Here is a 23,662-nt window from a genome sequence, read left to right as displayed (position 1 = left end):
GGAGGGCACTGTTTTCATTCCTTTGCTATGGATGGTGTATTTATTGCCTGCAATGCAAAAATACCCTGAATGGCCACCGGAGGGCACTGTTTTTATTCCCTTTGCTATGGATGGTATATTTATTGCCTGCAATGCAAAATACCCTGAATGGCCACCGGAGGGCACTGTTTTCATTCCCTTTGCTATGGATGGTGTATTTATTGCCTGCAATGCAAAAATACCCTTAATGGCCACCGGAGGGCACTGTTTTTATTCCCTTTGTTATGGATGGTGTATTTATTGCCTGAAATGCAAAAATACCCTGAATGGCCACCGGAGGGCACTGTTTTTATTCTTTTTCCTATGGATGGTCTTTTTATTGCCTGCAATGCAAAAATACCCTGAATGGCCACCAGAGGGCACTGTTTTTATTCCCTTTGCTATGGATGGTATATTTATTGCCTGCAATGCAAAAATACCCTGAATGGCCACCGGAGGGCACTGTTTTCATTCCCTTTGTTATGGATGGTGTATTTATTGCCTGCAATGCAAAAATACCCTTAATGGCCACCGGAGGGCACTGTTTTTATTCCCTTTGCTATGGATGGTGTATTTATTGCCTGAAATGCAAAAATACCTTGAATGGCCACCGGAGGGCACTGTTTTTATTCTTTTTCCTATGGATGGTCTTTTTATTGCCTGCAATGCAAAAATACCCTGAATGGCCTCCCGAGGGCACTGTTTTTATTTCCTTTGTTATGGATGGTGTATTTATTGCCTGCAATGCAAAAATACCCTGAATGGCCACCGGAGGGCACTGTTTTTATTCCCTTTGCTATGGATGGTCTTTTTATTGCCTGCAATGCAAAAATACCCTGAATGGCCACCGGAGGGCACTGTTTTTATTCCTTTGCTATGGATGGTATATTTATTGCCTGCAATGCAAAAATACCCTGAATGACCACCGGAGGGCACTGTTTTTGTTCCTTTGCTATAGATGGTGTCTTTATTGCCTGTAATGCAAAAATACCCTGAATGGCCACCGGAGGGCACTGTTCTTATTCCTTTGCTATGGATGGTGTATTTATTGCCTGCAATGGAAAAAATACCCTGAATGTCCACCGGAGGGCACTGTTTTTATTCCCTTTCCTATGAATGGTCTTTTTATTGCCTGCAATGCAAAAATACCCTGAATGGCCACCGGAGGGCACTGTTTTTATTCCCTTTGCTACAGATGGCCTTTCTATTGCCTGCAATGCACGCGCACTTCCGGTCAGGCGCTTCGGTCCGGCTGTCTTAAGAATCCCTCCCGGAAACGCGGGCTTAAAAGGAAAGGTTCCTCTCCTCTATTGTCCCCGCTTCCCTCTCGCGGTCGAATGGCGCAGGTTGATGACGACAGAGGGGGAAATCCCAGTTATATTACTAAAAGAGGTTTTCGCAATAAGGATCTCCAGTGTTGTGTAATTATTTCCTAATATTGCCATATTAATACATTATTTGTATTTCTTCCCACACACTCGAAGATTAAGATAGTACTTCTTTAAGCTTCTACTTTTTACTTCTAGTACTTAAGGTCTCTGGCTTGAGGAGGGTTGGACTATAAGACCTCTAGGTCCTGTGGCTATAGATGCTCTTTTTATTGCCTGCAATGCAAAAATACCCTGAATGGCCACCGGAGGGCACTGTTTTTATTCCCTTTGCTATGGATGGTATATTTATTGCCTGCAATGCAAAAATACCCTGAATGGCCACCGGAGGGCACTGTTTTCATTCCTTTGCTATGGATGGTGTATTTATTGCCTGCAATGCAAAAATACCCTTAATGGCCACCGGAGGGCACTGTTTTTATTCCCTTTGCTATGGATGGTGTATTTATTGCCTGAAATGCAAAAATACCCTGAATGGCCACCGGAGGGCACTGTTTTTATTCTTTTTCCTATGGATGGTCTTTTTATTGCCTGCAATGCAAAAATACCCTGAATGGCCACCAGAGGGCACTGTTTTTATTCCCTTTGCTATGGATGGTATATTTATTGCCTGCAATGCAAAAATACCCTGAATGGCCACCGGAGGGCACTGTTTTCATTCCCTTTGCTATGGATGGTGTATTTATTGCCTGCAATGCAAAAATACCCTTAATGGCCACCGGAGGGCACTGTTTTTATTCCCTTTGCTATGGATGGTGTATTTATTGCCTGAAATGCAAAAATACCTTGAATGGCCACCGGAGGGCACTGTTTTTATTCTTTTTCCTATGGATGGTCTTTTTATTGCCTGCAATGCAAAAATACCCTGAATGGCCTCCCGAGGGCACTGTTTTTATTTCCTTTGCTATGGATGGTGTATTTATTGCCTGCAATGCAAAAATACCCTGAATGGCCACCGGAGGGCACTGTTTTTATTCCCTTTGCTATGGATGGTCTTTTTATTGCCTGCAATGCAAAAATACCCTGAATGGCCACCGGAGGGCACTGTTTTTATTCCCTTTGCTATGGATGGTATATTTATTGCCTGCAATGCAAAAATACCCTGAATGACCACCGGAGGGCACTGTTTTTGTTCCCTTTGCTATAGATGGTGTCTTTATTGCCTGTAATGCAAAAATACCCTGAATGGCCACCGGAGGGCACTGTTCTTATTCCCTTTGCTATGGATGGTGTATTTATTGCCTGCAATGGAAAAAATACCCTGAATGTCCACCGGAGGGCACTGTTTTTATTCCCTTTTCTATGAATGGTCTTTTTATTGCCTGCAATGCAAAAATACCCTGAATGGCCACCGGAGGGCACTGTTTTTATTCCCTTTGCTACAGATGGCCTTTCTATTGCCTGCAATGCACGCGCACTTCCGGTCAGGCGCTTCGGTCCGGCTGTCTTAAGAATCCCTCCCGGAAACGCGGGCTTAAAAGGAAAGGTTCCTCTCCTCTATTGTCCCCGCTTCCCTCTCGCGGTCGAATGGCGCAGGTTGATGATGACAGAGGGGGAAATCCCAGTTATATTACTAAAAGAGGTTTTCGCAATAAGGATCTCCAGTGTTGTGTAATTATTTCCTAATATTGCCATATTAATACATTATTTGTATTTCTTCCCACACACTCGAAGATTAAGATAGTACTTCTTTAAGCTTCTACTTTTTTACTTCTAGTACTTAAGGTCTCTGGCTTGAGGAGGGTTGGACTATAAGACCTCTAAGGTCCTGTGGCTATAGATGCTCTTTTTATTGCCTGCAATGCAAAAATACCCTGAATGGCCACCGGAGGGCACTGTTTTTATTCTTTTTCCTATGGATGGTCTTTTTATTGCCTGCAATGCAAAAATACCCTTAATGGCCACCGGAGGGCACTGTTTTCATTTTTATTTTCCTATGGATGGTCTTTTTATTGCCTGCAATGCAAAAATACCCTGAATGGCCTCCCGAGGGCACTGTTTTTATTTCCTTTGCTATGGATGGTGTATTTATTGCCTGCAATGCAAAAATACCCTGAATGGCCACCGGAGGGCACTGTTTTTATTCCCTTTGCTATGGATGGTCTTTTTATTGCCTGCAATGCAAAAATACCCTGAATGGCCACCGGAGGGCACTGTTTTTATTCCCTTTGCTATGGATGGTATATTTATTGCCTGCAATGCAAAAATACCCTGAATGACCACCGGAGGGCACTGTTTTTGTTCCCTTTGCTATAGATGGTGTCTTTATTGCCTGTAATGCAAAAATACCCTGAATGGCCACCGGAGGGCACTGTTCTTATTCCTTTGCTATGGATGGTGTATTTATTGCCTGCAATGGAAAAAATACCCTGAATGTCCACCGGAGGGCACTGTTTTTATTCCCTTTTCTATGAATGGTCTTTTTATTGCCTGCAATGCAAAAATACCCCTGAATGGCCACCGGAGGGCACTGTTTTTATTCCCTTTGCTACAGATGGCCTTTCTATTGCCTGCAATGCACGCGCACTTCCGGTCAGGCGCTTCGGTCCGGCTGTCTTAAGAATCCTCCCGGAAACGCGGGCTTAAAAGGAAAGGTTCCTCTCCTCTATTGTCCCCGCTTCCTCTCGCGGTCGAATGGCGCAGGTTGATGATGACAGAGGGGGAAATCCCAGTTATATTACTAAAAGAGGTTTTCGCAATAAGGATCTCCAGTGTTGTGTAATTATTTCCTAATATTGCCATATTAATACATTATTTGTATTTCTTCCCACACACTCGAAGATTAAGATAGTACTTCTTTAAGCTTCTACTTTTTTACTTCTAGTACTTAAGGTCTCTGGCTTGAGGAGGGTTGGACTATAAGACCTCTAAGGTCCTGTGGCTATAGATGCTCTTTTTATTGCCTGCAATGCAAAAATACCCTGAATGGCCACCGGAGGGCACTGTTTTTATTCTTTTTCCTATGGATGGTCTTTTTATTGCCTGCAATGCAAAAATACCCTTAATGGCCACCGGAGGGCACTGTTTTCATTTTTATTTTCCTATGGATGGTCTTTTTATTGCCTGCAATGCAAAAATACCCTGAATGGCCACCGGAGGGCACTGTTTTATTCCTTTGTTATGGATGGTGTTTTTATTGCCTGCAATGCAAAAATACCCTGAATGGCCACCAGAGGGCACTGTTTTTATTCCCTTTGCTATGGATGGTCTTTTTTACTTCTAGTACTTAAGGTCTCTGGCTTGAGGAGGGTTGGACTATAAGACCTCTAAGGTCCTGTGGCTATGGGTGGTGTATTTATTGCCTGCAATGCAAAAATACCCTGAATGGCCACCGGAGGGCACTGTTTTTATTCCCTTTCCTATGGATGGTCTATTGCCTGCCAGGCAAAAATACCCTGAATGGCCACCGGAGGGCACTGTTTTTATTTCCTTTGTTATGGTCTTTTTATTTCCTGCAATGCACGCGCACTTCCGGTCAGGCGCTTCGGTCCGGCTGTCTTAAGAATCCCTCCCGGAAACGCGGGCTTAAAAGGAAAGGTTCCTCTCCTCTATTGTCTCCGCTTCCCTCTCGCGGTCGAATGGCGCAGGTTGATGACGACGAGAGGGGAAATCCCAGTTATATTACTAAAAGAGGTTTTCGCAATAAGGGTCTCCAGTGTTGTGTAATTATTTCCTAATATTGCCATATTAATACATTATTTGTATTTCTCCCCACACACCCGAAGATTAAGATAGTACTTCTTTAAGCTTCTACTTTTTACTTCTAGTACTTAAGGTCTCTGGCTTGAGGAGGGTTGGACTATAAGACCTCTAAGGTCCTGTGGCTATGGGTGGTGTATTTATTGCCTGCAATGCAAAAATACCCTGAATGGCCACCGGAGGGCACTGTTTTTATTCCCTTTGCTATGGCTTGGGGTGGGGACTGGCCCAAAGTCAGCTGATGAGCTTCCATTTTTTTTTCCTGGGTGCTATTCCAACACTTGAATTGTGGCACTCCTGTTTGTTTTATTTGCCACCCACTTGCCATGAGGAGACCCTGGGCGGCTTGCATACGAATAATAAAAAGCATTGAAATATATATTTAAGTGCAATAAAGATACAGGTTCTGATTGAAAGATGGAGAGGGCGCAGCATGTATTGGGGGGGTGAGGGGTGAGATGAGCTATTAGTCCAGCAAACGCTTTCAATGTGCTATTTCCCCATTGGGGAGTTTCTAATGGACACAGGCTTTAAATTGCAGGTTATAAAATCATCACTAGAGAGAAAACAGTATGAGATCTCTCCATCCGTTGGAGTTCACAACTGTGTGGCAAATCTTTCTTGAAACGAATAGCATTTGGGTGGGGGTAGTAATTGCTATTCAATAGTTGACAACTAGACAGCAATAATACTCATGGGTTAGAAACTAGTTCTGTTTGCCCTAGCGATGTCTAGGGAAAATAGGGATTTAAAGGTCATTTTGTAGAATTCACATTGAAATGCTTCTTTAAACCAAATGAAGTTTATTAAGAGATTAAAAATGAGCTAGAAAATAACCGAGTCTTTAATAGTAGAATAAATTATTTTCACACTGTCTGCTCCAGTCAAGAATCTTGAGATTGAGTTTCATCTTCAAAGGGCACTGCCGAAGATGTCTGGCCTGCTGCTTGGAAACGGTCTGTGTATTTTCAAAAAGGCTGTTATCCCACTGGGCTATTATAGGGCAATTTTTCCACCAAAATGCCTGGAAGCTGTCACGCCAACTTCGTACACAACACTAAACTCTCATTCTTCTATCTTTTCCCTCAACGACGGCTCTTCTTTCTGCCCTTTGCTCCATTCACACAGGTTTCATCCTCAACAATATATAAAAAAAGTAAAAATAAAACCAAACCACTTGTTTAGTTTTTGGCATCAGCCAAGACCAACTACCTGTTATGAACTGTTATGTGCTTTGTGCAGAAAACCATTCGGAGTGTGGAGTTTTTGGATAATGAAACATTTAAGGCAAAGTGCACTGTTATATTGAAGAGAAAGAAAACGTGTCAAAAACGGAAACAGCCATTCAACACAGGTTGAAGAGTCCGAGTCCAACCATTTAAATACAAAATCAAATACTTTAATGAAATTAAGGAACAGGAAGACAGCTCAGATATACCACTAAAACGGATATTCTTGTGCTGCACACATTTCTCTCTTAATATAAACACTTTTTCTTCAGCAAGCTAAGAACAGACAAAAACAATCATTTCTTCAGACTTTTGGAAAAGATCCTGAGTAAATTTTTATTTAATTAAACCACGTAAAAGGTTAAGCTCTATGAAATCATCCGCAGCTTTGAATTGGTGGCCAGCACCAGGATTTTTTTTTTCCTTTTTAAAAAAACACACTTTCAACAGGTGGAATTTAAATACTATTCCATTGTTCTTTCTGCTGGGGATAAAAAATAATAACAATAATAAGTAGTAGTAGGCCGGTGGGGGGGAGAGAAAAAAACCTCCAGTTAAGGAACATAAACATTTGCATTCTCAGGATGCGGGTTCCTAGTTCCAAAGATTACTTGAAACAGATCTGCACTTTGAAAGGGGTTAAAGCTTTTTCTCCATCCTTCCCATTTCATCATCAGATGCTTCTTCCCTCCGAGACGGCCTAATATAGGCACTAGATTTTAAGAATCCGGAAATCACCTTTTCTGTAAGAACAATGCAAACAGGTTCACTGTAAGAAAAAAAAAGAGAACAGGGGAAAAAAAGAGAGAAAGGAAAACGCTGTTAGCACCAAGCAAAAAAAATGGTTTGTTTTGGTGGTTTTTTTGGGTAGGTGGGTGGTGGTGTTTGACCTTCCAAGATCCTCTGTGGTGAGAGAGAAAGAAATATTTCATAAAAAGTTGGGAAGGGAGGAGAAAGGGAATCTCAACCCTCTGAACAGTGTCCTGAGGTTTCCCCTCCATAGGATCCGACGCAGGTCACAATCCCTGCTTCGACAGCTCAAAGGGACATCACACCAGCAGGAAGCAGACACAAAACCCAGCAGACAAGGAACAGCCCTATATCGAGACAAGGGTGGAAGCAGCCAAAGAGGGTCCCGCCTCAATCCTCCTCGTTCGCCCTTGCAAAAGGTCCATGCCCTTAAGTGAAGGTGTATGTAAGGCTCCAGAGTCCGGCCTTAGGCAAAAGGGGGGCTTGGCTGAGGCCGGGAGAGTATACAGAGCTTTGGCTGTGTTGTCTGACTTCATCTCCGGTGTCGGTTGTGGCTGGGGTGATCTCTATCGTAGTGATGGCTCGGCCTGTCGTACGGGTGGTGCCGCTCGGGCCGTTGATCCCTGCAGTAGTGGCTCTTCTTCCGGTACTTGCCGGTGTGCTCAGAGCGTTCCCGCGAACGACTGCGGGACCTCGAGGAGCTGCGGCTGCGGGACCGCCGGGCTTTGGGAGAGCCGTACTTGTTGTATTCCTTCTCCTTCTTGTAGTTTCGCAGCTTGGAGCTTTGGTAACTGCAGGAGGCCGTGTGGCCGAACTGGCGGGGAGGCGAATCGCTGCGGCTCCTCGAACGGCTGTGCGACTTGGAGCAGCTGGAGGTGGAATAGCTTTCACTTTTCCTTGGAGGGGAAAGGAGATAAGAAGAAGACAGGTTACCTGTCGTTGTCCCGCCAGGGGCATATTTTAAACTTTGAACAATTTGCTATGTTGTGGCTCACCGGCAGCCTGTGCAGGCGGCAACAGCATCGGAAGGTGGGGAAGAACGGGGACCAGTCAGGGAGTGGCTTTCCATTCCCCGGGTTAATACAGCTTGATACATTGATTTAAAAAGACCCTTTCGATTGTTGTCGTCGCTAAAAAGCAACTACCAGTAGAAGCAACGCTCGCAGCTTTTGGCAGCCTACCTCTTTTTGGGGGAAGGGGAGTGCGACGTGGATCGAGAATAGCTCTGCTCTCTGCTTCGACTGCGACTCCTGCTGTCGCGGCCTTTCTGAACCCTGCAAATTCGAAGAATAAGGGAAGTGTGGATACGTTTCCTTTTTTTTTTTTTTCTATCCCTCTTCTTTTTGCACAGGTAAACAATGAACTTTCACGGCAGAGGGCAATCTTAAAAATAGGGTCTCACTACAGCAAGGTTCCCCCAACCTGGGCCCCTTTAAGGTGTGTGCATCAGGATTCCAGCAGTTCCCCCAATTAAATCGTGAGTCTCGAGCTAAACTTCCAAAACTTCAAAAGGGTTTATTGAGAGTTAATGTGTCCGGCACTGCCTGGGTGTAGCCGACTCTTGAGACACACAATTCATTGTCACCCTTGACCCGGGTTTTCCCCCCACCCCCTGGGTGTGTCATAAATCATATCCTCCAATGGGACACATCCATAGCCCAGAGTCATCAATCATGCTCTCCAGTTAGAATTCTGCGGGGCAGAAACTTCAGTCACCTAGTTACTATCTTTCAAAACATTTATGGAATGCACTTTCAGTTTTGCAAGCTGCTGCTCTGCTCCCCCCTCCCTTTCTGTTGGCAACTCTAAAAAGACCAGAGAAATATTTTATGAGTTGACGGTGTGGACTTCAACTCCCAGAATTCCCCATGGTTGGCCAGGGAATTCTGGGAGTTGAAGTTCAGACATCTTAAGAGTGGCCCAGGTTGGGAAAGACTGCATGGGACAGAGAGAGGAAAGTATCTGGATGCAAACCTTACCCATTAATCGGACTTTTTGACCTCAATCTCTTCGTCCCTTCAGTCTTCCTCTTTGCGTTTTTGACCACCTGCGCAGCCAGCGGAGAAGGCTTAATGCTGCCTTTGGTGTCTTTTGGAGATTCTAGAGAGGGAGAAGTGACAGAAGGTCAGGAAACGCAGCCAATCCGGGAACGTTCCAAATGTAGGCAAGCGCTGCAAGCGTAGGCAAGGGATTGCAAGAGAGTAAGCAGGCACAGAGTTGAAGTCTAGGCCAAGCTGGCTGGAGAAACCTGGGAGCTGAAGCTCACAAGTCTTAAAAGTTGTCAGGTTTGGGGACCCCTGTTCTAATGCAAGGGACACCCACCTGGTTTGGGGACGGGAGAAAAACCAGACACTGAAAGATGGGGCGTTCCCTCTGGCACGAGGCCCTTGGCCTGGGCTTTTTCCTCTTCCATGGCCAGCCTCCGCTGCTCAACCCGGTTTTCCAGGATGGCCAGGTCCATCTGAGAAGCCAAAGAGAGAGAGAGAGACACGAGGCTTTAGGGCAACCTTTGCTTACCTGAAGGGAAAGGCAGGTCGATGGGGAGGAAAAGGACCCAGGAATAGGAAGTACAGGTAGTCCTCGACTTACAAGTTTGTTTAGTGACCATAAGTTACCACAGCACTGGGGGGGGGGGCATTTTCTACACTGCTGCAGCATCCCCAGGGTCATGCGATCAAACTTCAGGTGCTTGGCAACTGACTCGTATTTATGACGGTTGCAGTAACCTTCTGACCAAAGCAAAGTCAACGAGGAAGCCAGCTTCACTTTGTAACAACTGCAGGGATTCCCTTAAACAGTGGCAGGAAAGGCTGGTCGTACAACGGGCCCAAGCTCACTTCACAAACGGTCTCGCTTAGCAACATAAATTTCAGGCTCGGGGGCCTAAGCCGAGGATGACCTGTATTCCTCCCCCCCTCCCTACGGAAATCAAGAGGAGGGTTCCCGGGTCGCAGGCTGGAGAAGGACAGCTGGATGGACGGAGAAGCTGGCTCTCCGTACCCTTCCCAGCCACCAAGTGGACCAAGGAGAGAGACGAGAGCCTGCCAACCGACCACCGTGGCCTCCCACTTCAGAGGCAGCTACTGACCTTCTTCACTGTGTAGAGTTTCAAAATTTTCAGGCAGACTTCTTGAATTTCCTCCTCGGTAGCCCCGAAGAGAAGAAACCAGTGAGGACGATTTGGGAGAGGAATCTGCAATCAATCGGGATGGAAGGGGGTGAGGTGAGGGGGGGAATCGGCATGATTTTCGTAGGAACCCAGGCCTGAAAAACCTTTTATATCCTAGCCTACTTTTCTACATTTCTTTCCTCTTCTGTGAGAAGAAGAAAAAGTCACTCAATGCTCAATACAGGAAAAATAACAGAATTAACAAAATTGGAAGGGGCCTTGGATGGCTTCTAACCCAACACCCAGCTCAGGCAGGAAACCAGAGGTGGGTCTTCAGCAGGTTCTGACTGGTTCTGGAGAACTGGCAGAGGAAATTTTGAGTCGTTCAGAGAACCGGCCAATCCCACCTCTGACTGGCCCCACCAACCCCATCTCTTCTCTGCCTCCCATTGAGTCCCAGCTGATTGGCTGGGTCTCCTTGGGTTGCCCTGAACAGGAGAACGGAGCTGGAAAGCAGGCTAGTGGGGTGGGGAGGGAAGGGGGAGTTTGCAGTATATCCTTCCCCTGCCACGACCACAGAACTGGTAGTAAAAAAAATTTTTTGAATCCCATCACTGCAGGAAACCCTATGCTATTTCAAACAAATGGATGTCCAGTCTCTTCTTAAAAAACCTCCAGTGTTAAAAGAGCCCCCACAACTTCTGGTAGCCAGCCGTTCCACTGGCTAACTGTCCTGTCATTAAATTTCTCCTTAGTTGGTTGTCTCCTTGCTTCGTTTCCATCCACTTGCCTGGACTTCTGGTGCTTTGGCGAATAGGCTGACACACACACGCCCTCCCCACCTTCTCAAAAAGTCTATTCTTTTTTTAAAAACAAAAACAAACACCAACCTGAAGAGTCCGAGCAGCGAGGTAAATGCAGGCACAAGCTATCGTCTCCGGTTGATATCGCAAAAAAACATCCGTCCGCAGGCTGTCGTTCATGTAATTCCTGAGATAATTGGAGAAAAAAAAGAGAAAGGGGTGGAAGGAGTTGCTAACCTGCTCCCCACCCACCCCGAAAAAAAATTTTTTTTTACTTCCTGTACAGAACTAAGCCTCCTCTTGCAATCTAACGGAGCTAACGCTAGCTAACCCTGTGAACCCCAACAAGATGGAAAGGGAACGAGCGGCTTCCGTCTCGCAGAATCTCTGGAACGTTACCCAGCGCACGTGGGCATTTTTTAGCGAATGAGAACCTGTTTTTAACTTTCCTTTGGCTACAATCTACCGGCCTGCTCTTACGGCAAGCACAAGGTTACAGCGATCAAGTCGTAGCGGTCCGGAGACTCTGCTGCCACAACGCGTCCAATGCAAAGACAAAAAGAGTTCAACGGTTTTGGAGGAGGAGGAGGAGGAGAAGAGGGGGAGCAGAAATCCAGAGCTTTTCCAACCGCCGGCCTCTTCCATCGGGGAGATTCTCCAATTGGGGAAAACCATTGGGCCCAAATCCGTCGTGAGGGAACCAGCCGGGGAAAAAAACAACGTCCATCCTTTTGCCAACAGGGGGTGGGTGGGTGCAAGAGTCGAGTCGAACGTGGCTTTGGTTTCTCCTTGGGCTGTTCTTAGCCACCCGGCGCTGTAACAAGGTCTCTCAAAACAAATGTTCACAGAATGAAGTAGAAATACACAGCACGGTGACCTCTGTTTTGCACATACTGGAACACGAAGGGCAATATGCAAAGCAACACAGCACATTTTCACCACCTCCATTTTTTTTTCCTCCCAAGTTGTCGTCCACTGGATGGGGTCGACCAGCCTAGAAGACAAGGCTGTATTACGCTATGGGCACCTATGGTCGGCGTCTTGGGTGGATCTTGGATTTCTCTTTGGGGAAGGGAAAAGCCGGAGCTCTCGGATTCGGGTTAAATGTCAGCGTTCCCACTAACCAACTCCAAACCAATAAACTCCGAAACGATCCATTCTTCAAAGGTCCGTTTGATTAGAGTTGTCATACTGGCACAGGTTGAATCTGAGCGTTCAGAGTTTTCCCTTCCCAAAAGAGAAATCCAAGATCCATCCCCTGCACCTATCAGTCCCCATCATATGGCCCAACCAAATCGTTGTCCCAAATGGAGACACTCCCACATCCCCAGGTGCAGGGCAACATGTCCTCGATTCTGTGAGAATATTGTCGTGTCTGTTTTTCGACCCCATTATGAAATCCCCCCTTCCCAAATTCCCAGGCCTGGAATGGGGGCAGCCTCGAAACTTCCAAGAAACAAACCAAATGGCTTCCAAGGCTGACACCTATTTCTGGTGAAGATTTTGCACACGGGGCAATTTTAATTTCTGAACTACATTCGTTTTGTCACGAGTTACAGAGGCAAAACTGGAAGAACAAAGCAAAAAAAAAAAAGGCAAACCAAACATTATTTAACAGGAATGCCTTTTCTCTTCCCAAGTACAAGTAGTCCTTGACTTACAAACCCAACGGGTCCTAAAATTTGTTGCTAAGTGAGACGTCAAGTGAATTTCATCCCGTTTTACAACCTTCCTTGCCCCGGTTGTTTAAGTGAATCCCTGCAGTTGTTCAGTTAGTAACACGGCCATTAAGTGAATCTGGTGTCAACTCATAAAATATTTCTCTAGTCTTTTTAGAGTTGCCAGCAGAAAGGGAAGAGGGGAGCAGTGTAGCAGCTTGCAAAACCGAAAGTGCATTCCATAAATGTTTTCAAAGATAGTAACTAGGTAACTGAAGTTTCTGCCCCGCAGAATTCTAACTGGAGAGCATGACTGATGACTCTGGGCTGTGGAGGTGTCCCATTGGAGGATATGAATTACAATACATCCAGGGGGTGGGGGAAAACCAGGGTCAAGGGTGACAATGAATGATGTGTCTCAGAGTTGGCTACTCCTAGGCAGTGCCAGACACGTTAACTCCCAATAAATCCTTTTGGAGTTTTGGAAGTTTGGCTCGAGACTCATGATTTAAATGGTGTGTGTGTGTGTGTGTGTGTGTGTGTGTGTAACTGCCGGAATCCTGAAATCTGGCTTCCCGGTTGAAGGTCGCAAAAGAGGAATCACGTGACTTCTGGACACGGTGACTGTCATAAATATGTGAAAAATGGTCAGTGCCATCGTAAGTTCACACAGTCGCTAAATGAATTGTTGTATGTCGAGGACTGCCTGTATTTATACCCACCTGAATGGCATCTTTGACCCAATCAACTGCCTTTGGGGCATGGAAAAACCAGTCCAGGGCATGAAAGGAAGGGCTTAATAATAACCATTCTTGGATGATGGCAGTCTAAGAGCCACGAAGACGATAAGGACCCGTTGTCCAACTAACCTTTGAATGGAGCTACTTCAGTTTAGGTTAGAAGACACACCAAAATGAACTAATTGTGGTGGCATCCCAGAGTTACAAGAGCTAAAATGATCAAGGACAGCATCTGGAAACAACTGAAAAGTGTGGTTATGCAATATAAGATCTTGGACTTTTCCCTCCCCCCAACTTCCCCACTTTTATCAGACAGCAATAATTCCAGCAGAGAATTAAACATTCTAATTCAACAACAATTGAAGGCATTTTGTTCTGGAAGGCAATGGTGAAGATCCAACTTTTGAAAGTCCAAACAAAAGACCTGGGCCTTTTGATGTGCATGATAGTCAGGAAAATTTACATCTTTTTTTAAAAAAATAATATATAATTACAATACAATACAAAAGCATAATAGGTTTACAGATGCAATGACCAGTGTTTTACAGCCCCATTCCCTCCCTCCCTCCCTCCCTGCCAGCCCAAACCTCAGCGACAATTTAAGAAGAGAAAATAATAATAATAGCCAACTTGTATCAAAACATTTGCATTGAACTATAAGATATCAAACATGACAGCATCAGAGCACCTGGACAGTAAGTAACACAGGCTCGTCTGGGAAAAGGGTGCAAACAAAACGGAAAAAGAGATTGGAAACAAAGGGGAAAACTAAAAATAAAATCAACAAGCAGCAGTTCGGCCAGTGTTTAACTCTACTAGCGGACGCATACCACCTGTCTAGAGAGTCAGCCTCCTCTCTGTTGGAGCCTGCTTGGGGTTTGACTGAAGACGCCAGTATTCCCTGCACCATTGTTCGTGGGCAGCAGAGGAGGTCTTAGTCACTTACCCTCAGAGGCTACACCCTTCGATCAAAAGAGTACAGAGAAAAAACAAAAAGTCAAAACAGGTTCTCTTTCAAAACCACACCAAGACAGTTTTTATCACAATCGCTTTTTGAGATCAACCTTTACACCCTGGGAGGTTCACGGGGTTAGCTGCTACCTTTCCTACTGCGGGGTGGTCGGGGGAGAGCCAGGACCGAGGCTCAGAAAACACCAATGTGGAATAGAACAAGAGACATTTGAAGGATCTAAAACCTGGAAGCTGGAAACGGGGACTGTTGTGCAAGGGGACCCAAAAGCCATGGGCTATAAAACAGAGGTTCCCCCAACGGTTGTGGCTTGGCGGCCTGGTGGTGAGGGGTGGGTGGGAGAGGGGAACTGGGCCACACAAGTGTCCACCAGCCTGTTGCACACTCATGTACAGGCTGCTTGTGTGCACCAGCCAACCGCTGGTGTGACCCAATTCCACGACCTGGCCTAAAGCCCTGTGCTAAGCCTGCCACCCCACACCTACAATAAGACCCACACAGGGCAATGTGCTTTCATGCCCTTCAAAGTTTATTTTCCTCCTGCTTCCCCTATGCAAAATGGATTTCTTTTTTGGGGGGGACGGGGGACGTCCCCATTCCAAGCACAGATGTTCCCCCTCCAAACCCTCGGCCGGAAATTCCCCTCAAAGCCCCAGGAGAGAAAAAGGAAGAGCAAAATGGGGTGGTTGGGGGAAAATCCCCCCTCTTACCATTTAAGAGACAGTGTGTGTGTCTGACTCTTTTAACAAAGAGTCCCGTCCCCTCGAAGGGACAAGAGGTGGCGCTCCGGGGTTAAATTAAACAAAAAAAAGGCCACGAACACACGGCAGTGGAGCAAACGTGCACGCACAGCCCCCAACTATGACACACTCCTGCCACTGCCCCGCTGGCCTCAAGAGAAACAAGAAGCGTCAACTTACCATGAGGTCTGGACCAGGTGCTGGTTACGTTCACATTCTAATACCTGAAGGTACATAACGATTATCTGGAAGATACGGGTGACGGAGTTATACACGTGGCCAAGCGGCGGAGAGAGGTATTTTAATTTAGAGAGGAGGCCAGCTGAAACTAACTTGTCCTCTTTGTCAAGCTGCTGTCTTGAGCCACAGCTAATTCTAGATATGTATGCCCTCCAGCAGCAGAGAAGGGAGACTTCAGGAGGACAGAGACGTAACACAAAGCATTTAACGTTTCCTGCCCTGGCTCTCTCCAGCCTGCTCAAATTTGGGCCTTCCTGTCCCAAAGGAAGTTAAAACTGGAGGGGTGCTTCAGTATCCACCTCAAAAACTGTGAAGAGCTGAAGAGCTGAAAATTGCTGAAGAGCTGAAAAAAAAAAAGAACTAATCTATCTTATTTTGGGCTGCAAATGAGTAGCTGCCCAGGGAGAGAAGGAGAAGGCTTAAGGCACTCAAACTGATCCAGAAGCTGTAGCTTATATTCCAAGAAGAAAAGCAATAGCACTTATATACCGCTTTACAGTGCTTTACAGCCTTCTCGGAGCAGTTTACAGAGTCAGCCTCTTGCCCCCAACAATCTGGATCCTCGGGGTTTTCCCCCACTCCCCTCTATTCTACTTGAGTTCGGGTTTAAGTGAGGGACAGGCAGCAAGTTTAGGACGAATAGTCCACTCACCGTGCTCCCCTTCCGAAAAAACTACCAGGACTCTACTGACAATAATTTACTTTATTATTAAGATGCTCCGATCATAAAGATGAGAGAGAGAGAGAGGGATGCAATTTGGTTGGGAAGCTGAATGGGAAAGTCTCGTGCTCTTTTTCCTGGCGCAACCAGAGACCAAAGCCAAGCTCTTTGTGAGGTGCAGTGCAATTCAAGCGCCTCTGATGGGACACCCTTGCCAAAGAGGCTACAGATTCAAAGCACTTGAGGAGATGCAGTTTTTCCACCCCCCAGGGTTGCCAGCTTGTTTCACTCTCAAAGGGACAGTACTTCAATGTTGTTGAGTCCAAAAAAAAAAAAAAAAGGAAGCCATACAGCAAAGCAGAGAGGAAGACAGAGAACACGCTCCCTGGCACAAGGATGTGAGCATATGGGAAGACTTGATGCACAACTGAGATTTGCTTTGATGCAGAAAATGGACGGTTACCTGGATATACAAAAGGCACTCCTGTCACGCTGATTGCAACGAGCAATCCTTCACACAGAAACGTAATCAGCGCTTAAAACGGGAAGCCATCCGTTCAGTCACACGTGAAACAGTGGGCCTTAAAAGGGATTCCTTCAAATGATTGGGGGGGGGAGAAACCCCAACTCTTTGGTCTGAGCCCCGTCAACAGGTATACAGGAAAGAAAAACAGGAAACCCAATACGAACCTTGTGAGGATGCTTCACGTGCACGCAAAATCCAAGCTCTTTCAAAACTCTCCTCTCTGCCTTGATGATTTGGTTCTTCAAGTTCACGTATTCTTGGTCCAGTATTAGGGGTACAGGTTTCCTGCGTGAAGGAGGGAAGGAGGGAGGTCTTGGCTGAAACCTCAACAGCCTAACGCCACAGTGGGAGTCTTAGTGCCAGCTTTTGTACGGTCTGAATGGAAAAATCAGCTCAATTGAAGCCACCGCTCTTATGTTCTGGCCCAGCCACAACCAACCCTCTGCCGTGACCGGCAGCCACAGAGAAAAGGCTCTGTCACCGCAGGCTAAGGAGCCCGTCCAGCAGGGAAATGAACAGTTGTTTGCCACACCTATCCATCTCTGCCCCCTGCCTTTTATCCCCAGAGCTAGGGTGGGGGCTGGCTTCTTCCCTCCCAAGGACCGGCCCATAGATTTCCACTGCTCTCCTCTCCTCTCTGCACTGTTCCCAGCTGTTCCTCCTCTTTCTCATCAGCCACCTCCTGGGTGCTGTGGACTCTCCATCTGAGGGCTGACAGACAGCGCAGGCTCTGCCTTTGTCTCTCTTTCTGTCAGCTCCCTTCCCTCTTTCCCCTCGGAGCTCCCAGGTTGCCCTGATGCCGAACCTCTCACACATCCTCCTCCTCCGGCTGCCGAAGAGGCCGGCAGGCCACAACACCTCATCCTTTGGTGCAATCCAAAACAGTTGAAGGGAACCAGATCGAGAAAGGTTTAAAATTTCCACCTGGAACCCACAAGATCCTTTTGCCAGGCAAGCCCGAATTCACCCTTTAACAGAATTCACCCTTTAACAGATCCTTCAGCCACATGATGCTTCCCTCTTGCCAAGATCACCTGGAGATAAGAACCCCAGGGACGATCTCCTTTGTGAATTGGGGGGGGGGGGATTGCTACGCACCCCCTTTCCAGATGGGATGGACTCCACAATCCAGGAAAGACAGGATCCTTAAAACACCCCAAAAACGTGGCCAGAGCATGAAAGGGAAGGCAAGTGGATGTGTGGGTGGGGTGGGGGTGGGGGCATGACCGAGGCTTACAAGAATTCTTGCAAGAAGGCCGAACTAGAAACAGCGCAAACTGACCCCCCCCCCACCCCCAAGCCCATCGCATTTCAGACTTACTTTTTCTCTCTTAGTAACCGAAGTCTGTGGAATACATTGATCACGTCTCTTATACGCCGTGGGGCTTCTTCAATTTTGGAAGCCAAATGAAGACAGGCCATCGACACATGCTGGAAAGAGACAACGGAAATTTCATTCTGAGCTGGGAGAGAACAATTTGGAGGACTGACTTTTGAGTCGGTCTTCACACAGCACATCCAATCTCACCGAGCTGCCTCTTTTTGTTTCTGAACTCAATCCAAAACAATCTCCCCCCCCCCCACAAGTAATCCTCAACTTTTACTATATAACTTATAAAACTTATACTATGTCACTGGAAAGGGGGGACTTATGACTGTTTTTCACACTTATGGCCATTTCAGCATCTCCATGATCACAAGTCAGACGCTTGGCAACTGGCTACTATTTATGACCGTTGCAATGTCCCAGGATCATGCCATTCCCTTTTGTGACCTTCTGACAAACAAAGCCAATGGGGGAAGCCAGATTCGCTTAACAACCATGTTACTAACTTAACTGCAGTGACTCAAATAGCAACGGTGGCAAGAAAGGTCATAAAATGAGGCAAAATTCACCTAATGACTCTCTAGCATAACAATGGAAACTTGGGGTCAACTGTGGCTGTCAGTCAAGGACTACCTGCACTTTTAAAAAGGCTCTGCCATTATGGGATCTGGAATGTTAACTTTTCACACACACACACACACACAGGAGATTCAGGAAGGGGCTTTATCATTAAGCTCCTCCCAGTGCAACTCCAAAAAAGGTCTTTCCAAATGACCTCAACTTTACTTTCATTTTAATTTTTGAAAGAAAGAAAACATCTTTCCCAAATGTTTTCGGTGAATCATCTTTTTCTGACGCAGAAGGTAGAATTTCTCGATCTTTTACAAGTTGCTTAAATGTCAGCAATGAGGGAAAAGGAGCCCATGTTTCAATCAACCCCAAATTTAGAGTCAACGTGATACATTATGGATATATCGATAAGACATATCGATTCATATCGAACACTGAAAGCCTGGGAACATTTGTATTCGAGATCAACAGGCAAGGAATGTCAGCTTGGGATGTCAAGCAGAGAAACTTCAGTAGTCTGATGTATCAAAACGGCAACTGAGTTTATAGCCTCCCCACCCCGTTTCAAAAATTAAACTACGTACCTGCATGGAATGCTTCACAAATGATTTTGTATAAAAGAAACGCTGGAACAGCACCTGCCCTGTAGCCATGGCCACCTGGAAAATAAAAAAAGCAAAGCCAGGATATATATTAATACTCTTCCAATAAAAAACTTAAATGGACTATGAGCTCAGGATCTATAAAGAATCCGCAGCTGTTCCCCATCATCGACAACTTCTCCTAGATGTGTGTGTTATACCTAGCTCGACTTGGGAAAAACACTTCCAAAGTAACCAGGTTTTTCCTTATTTAAGGGAAGTAACTTAAAAACAATTTTTTTTTGGCAATCACACACACACTGCACAGGCTAAACTTCCCAGTGCCCAAGGAAATGATGTAGAGAGAGACTATTTGTTTGAAAGGATGTGTCCTCTTCACTCCTGGTTTCTAATAGCAGACAAGTGAGAAAAGTGCATTGTTTGTTTGGTGTCGACAGACAACTTAAAAGGATTCTAAGGTGGGAGACACTCAAGGGCCTTCCGCCCACTTCATCTGAAAAATGAAAGGGCCAGGCGGTTCTTTATTGCTCAAAAGATGCAATTAAAAAACAACTAAGGGGCAATTTAAAACAACCCACTGTCTAAAAAGACAGTTCTGGAGGAGAAACCAAGACAAGATTCCTCAACAATGGGAAGGGAATTTGGAGATGAATCAGCCAGAGCGCCAGTCGGAACTGTAGCTCCATAATACTGTCATCCAGACTACCCTCAAAAGAGCAGTCATCAGCTGGTTTCCTTGGCAAACAATAAAGAACTTGCAAGGGAGGGAATCACCGTCATTCCAGGCCAAAGGGCTGTTGCGTCACACATTTCCTGGAACAGAATGCCGGCTTGCCCTGGCTGTGTTACAAAACTTCCAGTATTCACTCTCTCTCTCCCTCCCTCTCCCTCTCTCTCTCCCACCCCACTTCCTTATCAGGACTCCCCCTTAAGTTTTTATTTTTACAAGCCTGGGTTGGATTAAAAAATAAAGCCCTCAGTTTTAATCAGCCTGGAAAACAAAAGAAAGTAGAAACAACTGATCCAGAGACAACCTGTTTGTAAGGGAGTTCCTAAATACTTCTTGGATTTAGAACACTGCATGCTGCAGAGATTCTCTACAAGACCTGGTTTTTGAATACTTTAAAATAACTAGCTTTTGTCCTAAGAAGAGAATTCCGTGTTGTTTCATCTTCCAGTTTAAATATAACTTTACAGTTATAAGTGTATAAAGTCCCTTTCCTTATTTGGCTTCAAGGGGAAAGACTCTCCCCACAATCCTAATGATACCAACAGCAATGTCTACGGAGATTTTCAGTCATTTAGGTCAGGGTTGTCCTCAATGGTGCTTTTTCAAGAGGCAACTGGACCTTCTGGGAGCTGAAGAAGCTTCTTGGATGAGAAGCGAAACGTCTTCAGAGAAAAAGCAGAAAGTCCAGTTGCCTCTCCAAAAAGCACCTTTGGGACTATCAATAACGAAGTTGGAAGGGACCCTGGAGGCCTTCTAGTCCAAACAGGAAACCCTATTCCAATTCATATGGAGACTGCGTAAAAAAGTTGCCTACCAAGACTAAATACTAACAAGAATTCCACAACCCCATTTGTACATAGAAGGCTCACAAATATCCTATGATCAGTATCGCCCAGTGACAGACATCCAAAGTATTTTGGAAGGATGAACCATTCAGACTGAAACAAAACTTGAGGAACACATGTTAAGATTATCACCAGTATTATATTTCAGTTATCTGAGCAAAGAAAAAGACCTTTGAATTACTACAGGACTATCATATAGGAGAATTAGATTAGTGCTATATAGGTCAGTACCATTGATGTCATAATAGTACATGTCATAATCTTGTATTGTCTCCATTTTGAGCCTTATCTAAAGTTTCCGTATTGTTCAGTACTGGTCTGGATTTGTACAGATTCAAATTGGCAATATCCTCAAAATCCAAATTTTGGAATTAGTTCCGAAAAAGTACCAGAGGCTACAAAATTATTATTAAAAATGAGCTAAGGTGGTAAATGTCCACAATTCAGCCCATCAAATGGTTAGTGTGATCTGCTGTTGTCGGGGCGGGGAATGGGAGTTTGGGGTGTGTGTGATTTTTTTTTTCTTCAGATTTTGTTCTATTCTACTTTACTAAATTTTTGTTAGTCTTTATTGTTTTTCTATTTTTTTGTTTAAAATATGGTTTTACATTGTGTAAGCCATCTTGAGTCGCCATGGGTGAATAGGCAGCAATATAAATTAAATAAAATTCATGATAGCCTCTCTTCCTTCACAAATTTGGACAAATCGTTATCTAACACTAACTTCCTACAAAGAGGAGCACCCTACCTTAATTTACATCTACTTTTTGTACAACTAATAAGCTTAGAGAATCTAAGTTTTCCTCCATTCCCCGAGAAGAGCAGATTTTGCATATTTGAGATTAGGTTACAATGACAACACAATGCTTGGCTGTGCCTTCCATCTCCACCCAGCACAACCCACACAAGGTGAGGGTGGATCATGTGCCCAAGAGGCACTGTTTTTCCCCTCTTTCTCCTTGATCCTAGCCAGGTTGTTTAAGAACATCTGCATACAGGTTTTAAGGCAGCCTTAAATCCTCCTTTAAAATGCTAATGGGGACTATTGTCCCTTACAACAGATAAGGTGGCAAAGAGGAAGAAAACAACTATAGGACCTCTCAGGGGCTCCCCCCCTCTCTACTTAAAAGATGATGACATTATATTATATTATAATTATTATAAAGAGTAATAAAAGAGCAGAGTTTTGACATTCTGAATAAAATCAAACGGTCACAGAAGCATCTTCATGATCTGAAAGTATAAGCAGTAACTCCAATAAACAGCAACCTTGGAAGGCATTTAAAAGGGGGCTTTGAATGGGCTTGAAGGAAAGAGCAGAGAACCTCAGTGAGCAAGACGTTTGGACTACAACACCCATCTTCTGGGGAAGTTGGGAGTTGTAGTCGGCCGGGATTATAAAGGATAAAAAAATATATATAGAATAAGTCAGGGTAGAAATAGAATAAAGTCAGTGTTTCTCAACCTCGAGTCCCTTCCAAGAGGGGTGGACTACAACTCCCAGAAAGCTGGAAAATGGAGAATTATGGGAGTTGTAGTCCACCACCCCTTCAAGGTGGAGAAACACTGACTTGACTCTATTTTTTTACCCTGATTTATTCAAAAAAAATTTTTGGTATCCGTTGAGATCCCGGGCGACTACAACTCCTAACTTCCCCAGAAGATGGGTATTGTAGTCCAAACGTCTTCCTCACTAAGGTTCCCTGCTCTTTCTCTCGACCCCCCCCACCCAACCATTCGAAGCCCCCCCCCCTTGTTTTTAACCGCCTTTCCAACGGCCCCGGGGGTTTCGAACGAGGCCTTCTCCTCACCTGAGGAATCCGGAGGAGGATGCCGGCCGACTGGATGAGCTCACAGCCCGTGATCCGGAGCGGCGCCTCGGTCTCGGCGTCGAGGCCGTTGCTCATGGAAGGCGTAAAGCGAAGCGTCTCCTCAGGCAGGAGGCAGTTCTCCAAGGTGATCAGCACTCCCGAGTAGAGCCGGTCGCCGATGCGGAGCGCCCCCGGCGGAGGCGGCGCGGGAGGCGGCGGCGGGAGCGGGCCCGGACCGCCGCTAGAAGACGACGACGAGGAGGAGGACGACGACGAGCAGCCGGCCGAAGCGACGGCCATCCGAGCCGAGCCGACTCCGAAGCCGGTCGGGGCCGCTGCGGCCGAAGCGGGAGCCAACATCGCCGCCATCTTGTCCGGACGACGTCGCCACCTCCGCTCCCTCTCCGACGGATTCCACCCCACTTCCGGCCTCCTCGCGCCCGGCTTCCTGCTCGCGCCCGGCTCCTGGCCCCGCCTTGAGGCGTCGGCGTCTCCCATTGGCCCGCCGTCAGCAGGCTTCGGCTTTCCGACTGGCCAGCGCCAAAGAACATTCCTCGCGTGACGCAACGCAGGAAATTTTCAATTTTTCTTTTCTCGGCGGAAGTTTCGCACGAAGGCGGCGGCGGGGGAACGGGGGTTGGAGAGGCGAAGCGTCACAATCGAACCTTCCCAGCATGCAACGCGCGCACAGCTTCTTTTAACTTATCGGGAAACGTTGGGTTCTACCACTTCAAAATGCGGGGGGGGGGGCGGGACGGGCGGGGTGTATCCGTTCCGGAGAATTGGCGGCTTTTCGTTTCGGCAAATATCCGTAAGGGAAGAAGTAACACGGCAAGGGAAGGCTTTTTGGTAATCTTTAGTAATTTTTAACCTTTGAAGAGGGGGGAAAACTTCTGCATCAGCTCCCCCCAAGCCTTCTAATGGTATAACCCAGATACAAGGCAAAGTTCTGAATTCCCAGTTTCCATTGATTTGCTGCCAAAATGGCAGAATTAAATCTATGCTGGTGGTTATTAAACACACACACAGACACACACTCTGATGATAATTCCCGTGCTAGCTCAGAGCTATGGGGATTGTAGTCCTCTTTCCCCTTTCCCAGGAATGAACCCAATCATCCAGGGGTCCCATGATCTACTTTAGCATTTCCTATTATTTCTGACATATAAAAACTTTACAAAGTGTTGTGCTCATAATCAAAAGTGAATTTCCTTATATGGTCCTTGCACTGGTTGTGATGGCACAG

At 45.9% G+C, this 23,662-nt stretch overlaps 1 protein-coding gene across 4 annotated transcripts; it reads right to left on the bottom strand.

The window, feature by feature from the left end:
* Positions 1 to 6,482: 6,482 nt before the first annotated feature.
* Positions 6,483 to 22,848, bottom strand: CCNL2 (cyclin L2). Of its 4 annotated transcripts, XM_026681560.2 has the most exons (11): positions 22,417 to 22,848; positions 19,013 to 19,087; positions 17,853 to 17,962; positions 16,696 to 16,816; positions 15,285 to 15,349; positions 11,084 to 11,183; positions 10,173 to 10,277; positions 9,407 to 9,545; positions 9,064 to 9,184; positions 8,266 to 8,358; positions 6,483 to 7,980 (listed from the first exon to the last, which is right to left on the bottom strand). In XM_026681560.2, exons 1-11 carry the CDS (start codon positions 22,783 to 22,785, stop codon positions 7,617 to 7,619), a joined length of 1,662 nt encoding a protein of 553 aa, XP_026537345.1. In that variant the 5' UTR covers positions 22,786 to 22,848; the 3' UTR covers positions 6,483 to 7,616. The 4 variants fall into 4 exon arrangements, with proteins under 4 accessions (XP_026537345.1, XP_087800728.1, XP_087800729.1 ...); XM_087944602.1 differs by lacking the exons at positions 17,853 to 17,962; positions 19,013 to 19,087; positions 22,417 to 22,848 and adding an exon at positions 14,225 to 14,353 and having other exon boundaries at positions 15,284 to 15,349; positions 16,696 to 16,770; XM_087944603.1 differs by lacking the exons at positions 17,853 to 17,962; positions 19,013 to 19,087; positions 22,417 to 22,848 and adding an exon at positions 14,225 to 14,349 and having other exon boundaries at positions 16,696 to 16,749.
* Positions 22,849 to 23,662: the final 814 nt, after the last annotated feature.

Source organism: Notechis scutatus, chromosome 16 (genome assembly GCF_049901735.1).
Source record: "Notechis scutatus isolate UNSWTSFEM ecotype Mainland chromosome 16, rNotScu1.2, whole genome shotgun sequence".
NCBI classification, from domain to species: domain Eukaryota; kingdom Metazoa; phylum Chordata; class Lepidosauria; order Squamata; family Elapidae; genus Notechis; species Notechis scutatus.
Note: the sequence above shows the minus strand (reverse complement) of the source record. Positions and strands in the feature narration are given on the sequence as shown.